The following is a 13,379-nucleotide window of genomic DNA, read 5'->3' as shown; positions in this document are numbered from 1 at the left end:
TATGTGTGTTTGTGTTTTTTTATTATATATATATATATATATATATATATATATATATATATATATATATATATATATATATATATTATAATTTTTTTAAAAATTAAATTATTTTTTTTGAAAAATTCCTTAAGAAAGTCATCATTGCAAACGCAGACTTCTTTATGGAAGTTGTCATTTGCAAATGCGACTTGTGGGTAAGTTTAAAAATGAGGTATTTTGATATATAATTTTGAAAATGGAGTATTTTGATATAATTTTTTTGAAAAAAAAGGTTATTGAAAAAAAAACTCTGCTTGTGTGCTGTCGAGTGGAGGTCGTAATACTTGTCTCAAAAATTTTTGACAGAGTTAGAATAAGGTTTGAATATCCTTTATGGCTGCTTGAAGGATATCCGACCTTGCCGAGCAACAATCGTTTTCAGCATCATAAAGAAAAGTAAAGAAATTGAAGAACATGGAGACGGTCGCCTTGCCCTTTAAATGTTGACAAAAAATTCGAAAGGCGTACATGTACGCCCAGTTGTTTGGATGAAATTGAGAAGGTGTGACATCCAAATGGTGAAGGACTTGAACTTCAAAGGGAAAGAATGGAAGTCGGACTCTCATGTCCTTGAAGAGTACCTTAAACATGGGAAACACACATATTTCATACACACTACATATTTGTCCTTCTTCTTCGTGGGGTCTGTAAAATGAGAAACACAATAAATGGGGTTTGAATATTGTGTTTTTTTTATATAGAAAAAATGCATTAACAAGATTATAACAATGAAAAAGAGTAGATAAAGAAGAAACACATAACAACACAACCAATTTATCATGGTACCCTTCAAACTGAAGGATTTAATCTACTAATTCACCAACTAAATCATACTTCCACTGAACACATGTTAGTCAAACTAATTGTGTTTAAGTCTTCTTTGTTGGAACCAAGTTTTCTAATGATCTTCATGACGTGGTTAGAGGTAGTGTAACTCTTTTGGAGAACCTTCAATCTAGAGACTAAAGTTTGGAATTTAGAAAAAAAAATTCTCAATGTCTTCATTTTCTTCCATATAGAAGAGTTCATACTTCCTGATTAGTAGATTTGCTTTAGCTATATGTAGTTGCTTATTTCCTTCCTAGTTAAGAACTAGTGCATCAACGATACTCTTTGATGTTTCTTTTTTGATCATTTTTTGAACTCTTTGAAGGTGATGGCATTCATCATAAAAGTTCTGACTTCATGATGCATCTAGTATTGTTTCTTTTGATCAGTGTTGAGATCTTTTTTGGATATTTCAACACTAGCAACGCCTTTTGGAGCTTCATAGCTCTCTTCGATTATGTCCCAAAGTTCAAAATCATGTGAGATGTAGAAACTTTGGGGCATGTCCTTCCAGTACTTGACTCTTGCTGAAATAACCAGAGTTATTCATAATAACACATATCTTTACTCAAACACAGTTAAGTGCTCAACTTTGAGACCTTACTCTGATACCAATTGTAGAATGAGAAACACAATAAAAAGGGGGTTTGAATTGTGTTTCATTTATAAAAAAAAATTAACAAGATTAAAACAAATTAATGAAAAAGTGCAATTAAAGCAGAAACACATAACAACACAACCAATTTACCCCGGTTCACCACCAACACGATAGCTTCAACCAATCCCTTCAAACTAAAGGCTTTAATCCACTAATTCAACAAATGAATCATACTTCCACTGAACATCTGCTAGTTAGATTAAATGTGTTCAAGTCTTCTCAACTTTATAGTTTAATACAGGTAAGCTGTTTAGGAATCTAGCCACTACTAGGCTAGGTTACAAAAGAGTAAGTTTAAGGGTTTTCTGAATACTCGCACAAGATGGTGTTTACAATGTTGTATTCTAAGAAACTGTTTCTTAGCACTTAGACAAAACAAAGGATAGAGAGCACGAGTGTAGAGATGGTTGTAGTGTGCTTACTTCATTGTGTTGTTGTTGTTGTATTGATCAATTAGGGTTGTCTGTCTTTTTATATAGAAATTTTAGAGTTTCTAGTTATTGTTCTGATTGCAAGCAATCATCATGTATCTTGAAGTTTCGTTTCAAATCTTTAGAGATTGATTCAGCATTAAATCTTGTCCAGAAATAGTCTTTGTAATTAATTCTACGTGTCTTGATATGAAGACATTGAGAGCAGAGGATATCATGATCAAATGTATGTCACATAGATCTTCAGACAAATAATAAATTCAGATAGTTAAGTAGAGGATTCACAAATTTGTCTTCTTTAGATGACTTTTTAGAGAGTTGACTTTTCATTATAGTCAAACGGTCAAATTCTTGACACGATTTATCAGAGGCAAACGATCACTTGCTTATCACACTTGTCAGAGGCAAAATAATCAGATGTTTGTTGTAGTCATTAAAACCAAACTAATCAGAGTATTGCTTGCAATAATAGAATCACCAGAGGCGCGTTTTAGAGGGCGTTCGTCAAACTCAGAATACAAAAATTAGAAAGGAGACTTGGTTTTCCTTTAACTTAGTTCAAACATCAGAAGATGCAAAGTAAACTCATTCAAAATAACATGAGAGAGAACTACACACTTAAACAGAACATTACTTAAATAGAACATTAGTGCTTTGAGTTATTCCCACAAAATAATTTTGTTATTATCAAAACAAGTAAGGCTCATAGTTTTTCAAACCAACTTGGTTCTAACAAGGTCAAATTTCTAAATCTTTAGAGGACCTAACTTCTTTGCGTGCTCGACAAAAAATAGAGTATCCATGTGGATTGAAATAGATGGATCGTATTTTTAGGGCCTCTATAAGTGCCCATGATAGTTGTCGATGTCTAGAGGCATCTCGTGATCACTTTAAGGAGATTTCACTTTTTTCACCATCTCGTCATCCCTACACAAAACTGAGTTTGACATTGATCTACCTCGACCATCCACTACTCCACTTTTTCACAACTAAAGGGGAGAGAGAGAGAGAGAGAGAGAGAGAGAGAGAGAGAGAAATGAACTGGATACAAAAATATACCAAATTGATAATGTGAGGATCACAAAATGTATATATTTTAAAGAGTGTTAGGAATACACTCTCTAACAAATATTTTATTACATCTTTTTTTTATTGATTAAAATTCACGTAGGTCCCACCAAATCATCTAGATCTCATTTGAATTTGATTAAACTTGTGTGAACTTTAACCAATAAAAAAAATATATTGAAAAATGTATGTTAAAGAGTGTGTTGCTAACATAATTCATTCATTCTATAGAATATATCAAACTTGTCTATAATCACGAGTCATTCATTAAATGTCTACAAGGACGGTCTAAAAGGGAATAAAAATGTATAGCATCTGAATACAAGATTAACCATGATAGCAATATCAATAATTTTTCCAAGACAATTAACTAAATAACGTGTAATCTTATATACAATGGCATAAAAAGAAATTTTTATCATTGAGAAAGAAGTATAACTACAACATGAACAAGATAAAGTAAATTTCAAGAAGGACCATAGATCACACTTACAAGCAAGAACTAAAATCATCTCAAGTTGTTTTAGCATCATGCATATAATGAGTTAGAAATAAACTAAAAGAGCAAGATGACTAGAATGATATATGAGAGTTTTGCAAGTATGTATTTACGATACAATGTACTTTTATTTATATTACTTAAAAGGTAAGTGAATAATCACTTTAAATACCACTAATAATTAGTATATCGACTAACTATTGAAAGTTATAAGAATATGAAAGATTAACTATTAGACATTTACTAAGACTAATACCCTGAATAATAATAATCACATTGTCATATTCTTTTGACAAATATTGATTATCCAACTTAACATTATTTGGTTCAAATCAGTTATATAGAGATAATGTAATGCTTAATTAATATATTATTTATTTCATTTATCTGAATTAAGAAATTATACAATCCAGCAATCTAACACTGGCAAAATTAATCATAGACTACCTTAATAACCTCCATAATTATTTTACATTATAATATTTTACAGAGAGATAAGCACACTTAATTACTAAAAACAATAGTTATTAATTAATCTAAGACACTTCACTTGAATTTGTTTCAATTTCATTAAGCAGCTTCAAAATTTCTTCTCTCTTTGCCACCAAAGCTTGCATCTTGACATCTAATTTTTCAAGCTTTTGCTTAAGTATTACAGGATCCTTCTTATCTTCAGGGTTCTTTTTCTTCTTCTCTTTTCCACCCTCTTCATTCCCTTCTTTCTCTTTACCATCCTTGTCTTTCTTCTTCTTTTTCTCCTTAGCTTCTTTTCCACTTTCATCTTCATTTTTCTCTTTCTTTTCCTTCTTCTCAACTTCATCCCCATGATTGTCTTTTTCTTCAGTTTCTCCCATACTTCAACTCGGTTTTGCGGTAGATTCTGATTTTATTTCCTCTGAAAATAAATAAAATAAAAAACTAAAGCTTATCATTTATAATAATTGATCCAAATCTGTTTATTTTTGCTAAATTGTAGATTGTCTTGTGAAAAATTGTGGATAAGTCATTCAAAATCCATTAAAATAAGTCTCGTTAAATTCTTAGATATCCACATTTAATTAGGTCATGATTTTTTATTTTTCAAAGGTGTCTTGTTTTTGAATGTTTTTTTTCATAAGATAAATTTTTTTTATTGTGACCTTTCTTTAACCAATATACGCTAGCAGTATGAAATAAGTTAATCTTATAAATCCTATAAGATATTTTTTCTATTTACATGAAATAGTTAAGGAACATATACATCTACCATTTGTGACACAATGTTGTTCATTGATTATAATTAATCAACCAACCGGGTGTGGTATCACAGAATCTAATACTTTAATTTCATGAACAAGAAAATGCAGAAACAATAGGATAAAGCAACTGAAATAATCAAATAAAAGAAAGAATATATCACCTGGAGGGTCCTTTGGAACAAAGAATTGCAATTTCAAAATTGGTTAATCATCAAGTCACAAAGGGGAGTCAATTTATATGGAATTGGCAGAGCCAAAAAAACAAATCTCCTTCACAAATTATTATGAGGACCGAAGCAGTTTAAGCGAAAAACATTAATAGCCAAACATTTGAAATTATATCATTTCCAATAATAGTCAAAGGCCCCAAATTATTTACTGTTTTTGATTTTACTAATTGATGATTGGTTTGGAAATAACATGACATTCAGGTACCTCAAAAAAAATTGTGATAGATAGCTAGGGTAAGAACGTGCAATAACTCTCTAATTTTGTGAAGTGAGATTCTAGTTCGAACCTACACATTAACATATTGGATGTTACTCCAAACATTATATGAATTTGTACTTATCAAAACTACTACAAGTACTTTCTTACTCATGATAGAGCAGGCAATTACATTTAAATAAATAATTTAAATATTTTAAGTTGAATGTAGAATTTATATGGATTTAAAAGAGATATTACATTGATGATCGATAACAATTTGCCAATTCGACAAATTTAATAACGGTCTTTGATTTAAAAACCATTAAATATGATGTGACAAATTGAAAGATTATCATTAAATGACGGTGTAAAACAATTATACACACTCCAACAATTTTGTCCAGCATTTTTGGATTAAACTAATACTTAAAAACGTTGGACTTTTTTGTCTTTTAGACCTTTTATTTTATCATCCACTATATATGTAGTTTCATTAAGACATTTTAAAATGCTTAATGAATGAAGAAAAATGTTTTTAATTTCTTGTTAGTTTTATCTTGTTCTCCCTTCGCTTAGTTTAGAACCATAATTTCCGTAGTCTTTGATAGGAAAATATCTTGAAAATTGAAAAGCTATTAGATGGTGGCACTTGAACCAACAATTAAATCACGTCAATTACCACCAATTATACATACATATATTATCTAATATTTTGGAAATATCTCACAAGACATATGCTATTTTGCTAATATGTAAACCATATTCATGAAACTCATTAATAAGTTTTTTAAAACACTAGTTTTATTTCTGAGCACTCATAGTAATCAGGGTCTTTGAAATAACTGAGAAAAAACTACTCAAACTGTTTTGAACTGGCAAGAACCAGTGTAGCTGTTTTAAATTTGTTTCTCTCATTCTTTTTACAAAGAATTGCCTTGAGTTGAAATGATACACTTTTATAAAAATTTGATGTTCTATTTTTTCAAAATATTTTGATATGAGACATCTATTAAGATTCTTCTATGAAGAGATAAAATTGTATATATGACAATTTGAACTTGTGTAACCACAAAATTCAGCTCTATGGTGATGTGTATAAACCATGTAAGAAAGCTATCAAGGGTTGCTAAAACACTATCAAAAGAAGAACAAAGAATTTATGTGAATATACCTCAAAATCTTTTCCATTGAATGATGATTATTATGATTACAAGTTATCAATTGGGAAGGGAAACCCAAGACCTTATATACGAAGGAAAGCCCTAAAGTTGGTGGAGAATTATGAGATAAACTTTCAAAACTCTTTTAAAATTATTCTCATGAGCAAAGATTCCCATAGCCAATGACTACATAAGCACAAGGATTTTACAAATGAGTTTGTGTTTATCTTTTGAAGCGTTGAGGAGAATACAAATCACAAACACTCAACTCTCTCGAAGTGTACTTTAGTTTTGATCACAAATGCAAAAATTACCGACATCTCTACATAGTCCATGCAAGAACAAAACCGAACATAGTACTAGCTATTCTATGAGGGGTGCTCTTCTTCTATTTATAAAGAATCAGCCACTAAAACCTAATACTCTTATTTTAAGTCCAACACAACATAAGGCTTAAATGATTATATTAATTAAACTTTTTTCATTAAATACAAATTATAAATTAAATTATAATTATATTTAATTAAATTAATTGTCAATCCTCATATATTTAATCAAATTATATTCAATTAAAAAATATAAATATTTAATATGATTAATATCTAATTAAATAAAATTTTATTTAATTTAATTATTTGTTCCGTTGTTAGTACTCTATGCGTATGAGTTGTTCTTCCTGAAATGGTAATATAATATAAAATATTATAAACAATGATTGACATCTATCAATACACCATTGTTACTCAAATCATGTTGTTGATACGAATTAAACTTTACCGCGATCATTATTTATTTTGCAGTTGTAGTACTCAATTTTGTCCGGCCATTTAAAAAATTCAAAAAATAATAAATCATAATAATGTGTTTAATTTTATATATTTAGGACCACATTTCATTGTATTAATTTTTTTTTTTAAAAAAAAATCAAAATTAAACTTATAAATCTATTACAATAATTGAACTCACATTTTCATTGATGTTTTAACAAAAGTGTCCAATTTATATCATAAAAATTAACAATAACTAACAAACAAATAAAAATAATATTTTTGGTAGAAATAGTACAAGTCTCCCTCCTCCACATTTTAAGTTTTCATATTTCCCTCCTTTCGAATCTTCACAAACTTTGCACTCCATCAAAAAGTAGAAGTTCCATCTTCACCAACTTTGCACTCCACTAGAAAGGACAAGTCTCATTTTCACTTGTTACTCTATAATTTATGCAAAACAATAGAAAAACCGGAACTCAATTTATTTCATGGACGCATCGTTTCATCCTTGTAGTCCATAAATTGAGAACCAAAAATTAAATCAAGGGAGAGTTTTATTTTCCTAAAAATTCAGCATAGAGGAAATAGAGTTCTTCTTTGTTTTTAAGATCAACAAAGAAAACCACCATCTTCTTCATCAAATCAATTGATAACCATAAACAAATCCAAACCTTTTTAATAACACAACCAACAAAAATCAAATGAAAAACACATAAATAAAAATGTAAAGAGTTAGAGAGAGCATGAGCCACACATCATCACCTCTATCATCCTTTGTAAATTTCTTAGAAAACCATCATCAAATCGACCTCCGCAAACCACCACCACGAGCACTACCGTCAGAGCGCCCACACAGCCACTTCAGTCAACTTTGACCTTTGACGAACCACCGCCACGAACACTACCGCTAGAACGTCCACTCAGCCACCACCGTCAATTTCGACCCTCGACGAACCACCACTGCGGATAACTCCCCTTTCGTGATCGTTTTTTGTGTGTTTGTTCTCTCTCACTTCTCCCTCTCTTAACAATGAAACTTATTTCTCTATCTATATATTTTTTACTTTTTTTAAAAAAAACATTCACAATAAATAAATACTAGATTAATTAGATGTGACATCTTTTTAATTTTTGAGTTGTTAAATGACATGTTGTACCACTTGGTGGCTTTAAAACTCAATTTTAAAATAAAAAATATTATTAAACGAATTAACTGAATGAAACATTTTTTTACTCCTTGAGTTTTTGAGACACGAGTTTTACAACTTGATAGTCTTAAAAAAACTCTTTTTTTTCAAAATAATTATTCAAATCAAACAAACTCTTTCTTTTTTATCAACAAAACACCATTTCTTTAAAAGCAATCAATATATTCGTATTTTCGACCTAAGAACTATGTGGCTTTGATTTTTCCATTACATCGGGAGATACGTAGGAGCAAGATCACAATCTTGTCAAGCACATTAGTATTTTTTTTTCTCTCTTTCTTAAGCATACATTTATTTCAAAATCACATTAGAAAAAAACAATTGATATTTATATTTAATAATAAGGACAAATAAATATATTTAAGTTAATATTAATTTGTATCCCGTTAATTATAGGTAACTGTATTTCAACGGATGTCGTAGGGTACTAATACCTTCCATACGCATAATCGACTCCTAAACTCAAAATTGGTTTCAAATACCTTTTTTTTTTTGTTGCTATTTTTAAGGGTTTTCCAATATTTTCCTTATTTTAAAATTAATTTTGGTGGCGACTCCATTGAATTCGAGAAACACTCGAAATTTTAGGTCATGACAGCAGTAATTGTCCCTTCGTCCAAATGACTAATTGAACGCAAGTTACAGATGTGTCGTCCTTGCAATGCTAAATTCTTTATTTCTCGATCTCAAAGTAGACACGTAAAACTAATGGACTCAATATTACACATTGGTCCATTCTAACATGACCATGTATGTCCACAATCTCACTCTATTGAGTTGCCCAAGAAATAACGTTATGTATGAGGGACGAATCCTATTTACATCACTCACACCCCTCAATGTGGTTTATTGCAAACCCAATAACTACGGTTATGTTTGTCATGTTATAGACAATGTTTGATGGCCTTAAAGCCTACAACTCCCCATATAGGGATCGTAGTGACGTTAAGTCAGAGGACTACTCACTATGATCGCATGAGAGTCGCTAATGATACTTACACAACAATCATGTAACATTCTCATGGTGGGTCAATCCAATATAAATATTAATCCTAATAGCTATACATATCTGACACTTGATATCTCATATCCATGACATTTGAGATGTGATCATCAATCTACTCACATAGTAGTCTCAATGTATTATTGTCGTCTTAATTAAAAATAATATTTTGACTATGTATATACTTTAAGAATAGTATTGTCTTAATGTTCAATAAGGTCCCCCGATCAAGTCACACTTGATGTTCTATTGAATAAACTATCTATTCTAATGACTTTATCATGTTATATATTTAATAATATAATAAATGATGTCTTATACATATATTCAAAATTAGATATATGATTTAAATATATGATACAAATAATAATCAATATAAAATAAATTGGCGTTATGGCTTACACCAATAAAAGTAACTAACTAACCTCTCTAACAAAATAACCTATAAAATTGAACAATCCTAATTAAATTAAATGAAAACAAAACTGAGACATATTAAATTAAATATTATCTAAGACTACCCCACATGCTAGACCATGCACATTAATTAATTAGGCCAAGCTGGGATAAAAGTTGTAAAAAAGCTGGTTTCAGCATAGGTTTTGTCAGCAGATCAACCAACTGGGCAGTTGGTAGGGCGAAAAGCTTGATCAGACCAATTTCAATTTTCCCTTAAATAAGATGACAGTTGATTTCAATATGTTTAGTATGCTTGTAGAATGTAGGATTTTGTCCCAAATAAATTAAAAGTAGGTTTGGAAAGAGGTATGTTAAGATCCTTATGAAGTACAGCCATTGAATTTAACAAAGCAGGCTGGCCAATGCACCATACTCAAAAAACTGTACAATACTAATTAAACTAAATGAAAACACAACTGATACACACTGAAGAATCATCAACCTAGCTCAGCAATGCCTAAAAGTAAAATATTAAACAACACCAGTATTCTTTTACAAGCCCACAAAAGAGTTGCGTGTATACTTTTTTTTACTAAAATATGATAATCATTCATTTAAATCGATCAATTATATCAATTAAGACTAAATTTAAAGTTGTTAAAATAAAAAAGGGTGAATCTGCGAGCAAACTTACAACATCTAAGTTAATTGCATAATACGACAAAATATCTACAATTGTGACAAACTTAATGTATCTGAAATACTCTAGTCTTTGAATCTGTAATGTTGACAAGACTAAAATCATTAATTGAGTTTGTAATAAATTAAAGCTAATATATCAATTTGAATCAAACAAACACCACAACAAGATAAGAAATCAAACATCACACTAAAACGACAAACAAAACAATGTCGCACTCATACGATAAAATCAAAAATTAAATACGAAAGCAAAACAAAATTTATGTGAAAATTACTTATTTAGATAAAAAAAAAAGATATAAAAAACAATTTAGAGAGGTGCCGAGACCAAAAAGATTACCCTAAGCCACCTCTCTATGATCTATGTAGAAGAAGAGAGTTGTTTAGATTTTTCATAGTTAAGAGGGGTTATCGTTTCTACAAAATGGAGAATGTAGCATTAGTATATAGAGTTGATTATCCATTATAGATGAGTACATACAAAATAAATATGAAGAGAGCAGTTGAAGGTTTTTTTCTAAATAATTACAGTAAGTGAAACTTTTAATGCAAGCTATTATGTTCTAACTGTTGATCCAACAAAAATGACAATTTTTCCCCGATAAATTAGTAATTCCATAATATCTATCCGAACTTGCATCATTGAAAGAAACTCTAGCCACTTTTTATGAAGGATTGAAGAAATCCTACCCACCAAAATGTGAAACACAATCATTTTTTAGTTCACTTTATAAATTACAACTTGCACAAATTACTATCAGTTTAGTATGATATTTATTTATTTATTAATCAACTAAGTTTTTTGATTCAACCACAGTTGAGTTGATTGAACTGATTGAATCGTAATTCATAAGTTATGCCGGTTCGATTTTTTGTTTAATTCTTGAAACATCACACAGAATTAACATATTAGAGAGAGAGAGAGAGAAAACTACAAAAAGTGACTATTTTTTATTTTAAAAAACAAAACTTTGTTAAAAGCAAGTACCTGAATCGTGATCATTTTAATATGTGATCTATGTATCTATAAAATAAATTTAAAACAGACTCTCATGTCAACTCTTATGTCACTTCCACATGTGCAAACATATCTCACCTCAACAAAAAAGCTTATGTGTACGTCTTAGAGAGTTCTCTTGTGTTTTTATATTTCACCTCATTTTTTCTAATTAGTTTCTAAATAGTTTTTTTCCTCTTTTAATCCCTCTAATCCTTAATTTTTTTAATGACTTCCTCCAACAATTTCTTCTTCCCTCTTGTGTACATCCTAGTCATTTGCCATCCTCGCAAAATCATTTTCTTCTTCGAAATTACCGACTCTACTCCAAAGGTACACTGAAAGAGGTATAGGTTGGTTCGTTGCAACAAAAAAAATTCTTCTCTTTATCTATTTCTAATTTTGGTGTCATGTTCACCTCATTTTTTTCTACTTAGTTTCTAAATAATTTTTTCCTCTTTTAATTCCTCTAATCCCTAATTTTTTTAATGACTTCCTAGTCATTCGCCATCCTCGCAAAATCATCTTTTTCTTCGAAATTGCCGACTCTACTCCAAAGATACTGAAATAGGTATAGGTTGGTCAAAGATACACTGAAAGAGGTATAGGTTGGTTCGTTGCAACAAAAAAAATTCTTCTCTTTGTCTATTTCTAATTTTGGTGCCATGTTCACTTCATTTTTTTCTACTTAGTTTCTAAATAATTTTTTCCTCTTTTAATTCCTCTAATCCCTAATTTTTTTAATGACTTCTCAGTCATTCACCATCCTCGCAAAATCATCTTATTCTTCGAAATTGTTGACTCTACTCCAAAGATACACTGAAAGAGGTATAGGTTGGTTCGTTGCAACAAAAAAAATTATTCTCTTTGTCTTTTTCTAATTTTGCTGTCATAAATTCAATTATATTCTATACAATCTTTGAAATCAATTTGGCTCATAGTGACTTAATGTTATGTATAGTTTCTTACATGAAATTCTATCACTGCGACTATCCAGGAAATCCAAGTTGGGATGGGACCGGTCGGCAAATTTCGCTACCCATCATACCCAGAGCAAAATGGTACATGAAAAATTCAAGGAATTAGTGTTTTTCAATGTTATGACAAGGTATATTTATACATCAATATTTTTTCCATCTATCTTCTAAACTCTTTTCCTTCTTTAGTTGTTTTTAAGTGTCACTTTGCTTTGTGTGTCTCATATTCTTAGTTTTACTTCAATGTAGTATATGTTGAATAGCTTACAAATTGCAGTTGAAAAAGTTTGACTCAAATAATTTTAAGCATGTTTAAATATGTCCGACATTGAATTGGATTGGGTAAATTAGATCATTTTAAATTTCAGAACACAAATCTGAATGTATAGTAGAAATTTTTCAAATGTTAAATCGATCTTTGTGGTAATTGTGAATTTTTTTTATTTTAAATCGGATTTATTAGAATTTTAATTTACAAACATTCAAACTATTATTAATATTGGCAAATGAATCATAATCATTAACATTTTGATTACAAACTATTAACTGTCAAACAATTATAAGTATACAAATAATTACAAATAAATTACTTTAATTTCATCTATTATATATATTTAAATATTTTTATTTGACTTTTTACTTTGAATATTGGTAAATATATATAATATATAAATATTTAGAAATGATGGACAAAGTCATGTCTCTTTTAATTTTAGTCAGTTTTATTTTACTGAAACTAATTAAATTTAATTTGCTGTTTTATAATGTTAATTGACATGAAATTAAAGTAATTTATTTGCAATTATTTGTATTTGATGTATACTTATAATTGTTTGACAATTAATATTTTGTAACCGAATTTTTATAAATTTTAGATTTCGATTTTGAAACCAAAATGTTAATGATTATGATTACTCAATTAATATTAATTTAAGAAATAATGTTTGTAAATTAAAATTATAATATATCC

The 13,379-nt window shown here is 29.3% G+C and overlaps 1 protein-coding gene across 1 annotated transcript; it reads right to left on the bottom strand.

The window, feature by feature from the left end:
- Positions 1-3,878: 3,878 nt before the first annotated feature.
- LOC101495665 (uncharacterized) lies at positions 3,879-5,082 on the bottom strand. The gene is made up of 2 exons (XM_004499377.4): positions 4,926-5,082; positions 3,879-4,421 (listed from the first exon to the last, which is right to left on the bottom strand). The coding sequence occupies exon 2, from the start codon at positions 4,378-4,380 to the stop codon at positions 4,063-4,065; it is 318 nt and encodes a 105-aa protein (XP_004499434.1). The 5' UTR covers positions 4,381-4,421; positions 4,926-5,082; the 3' UTR covers positions 3,879-4,062.
- Between the last annotated feature and the right edge of the window lie 8,297 nt (positions 5,083-13,379).

Source organism: Cicer arietinum, chromosome 5, assembly GCF_000331145.2.
Source record: "Cicer arietinum cultivar CDC Frontier isolate Library 1 chromosome 5, Cicar.CDCFrontier_v2.0, whole genome shotgun sequence".
Classification (NCBI taxonomy): Eukaryota; Viridiplantae; Streptophyta; class Magnoliopsida; order Fabales; family Fabaceae; genus Cicer; species Cicer arietinum.
The sequence above is the reverse complement of the archived record's forward strand: the minus strand, read 5'-3'. Positions and strand labels throughout refer to the sequence as shown.

What these genes read in the sequence shown, in the direction of transcription:
- LOC101495665 (XM_004499377.4), bottom strand. Translation starts at nt 4,380, where the DNA reads ATGGGAGAAACTGAAGAAAAAGACAATCATGGGGATGAAGTTGAGAAG.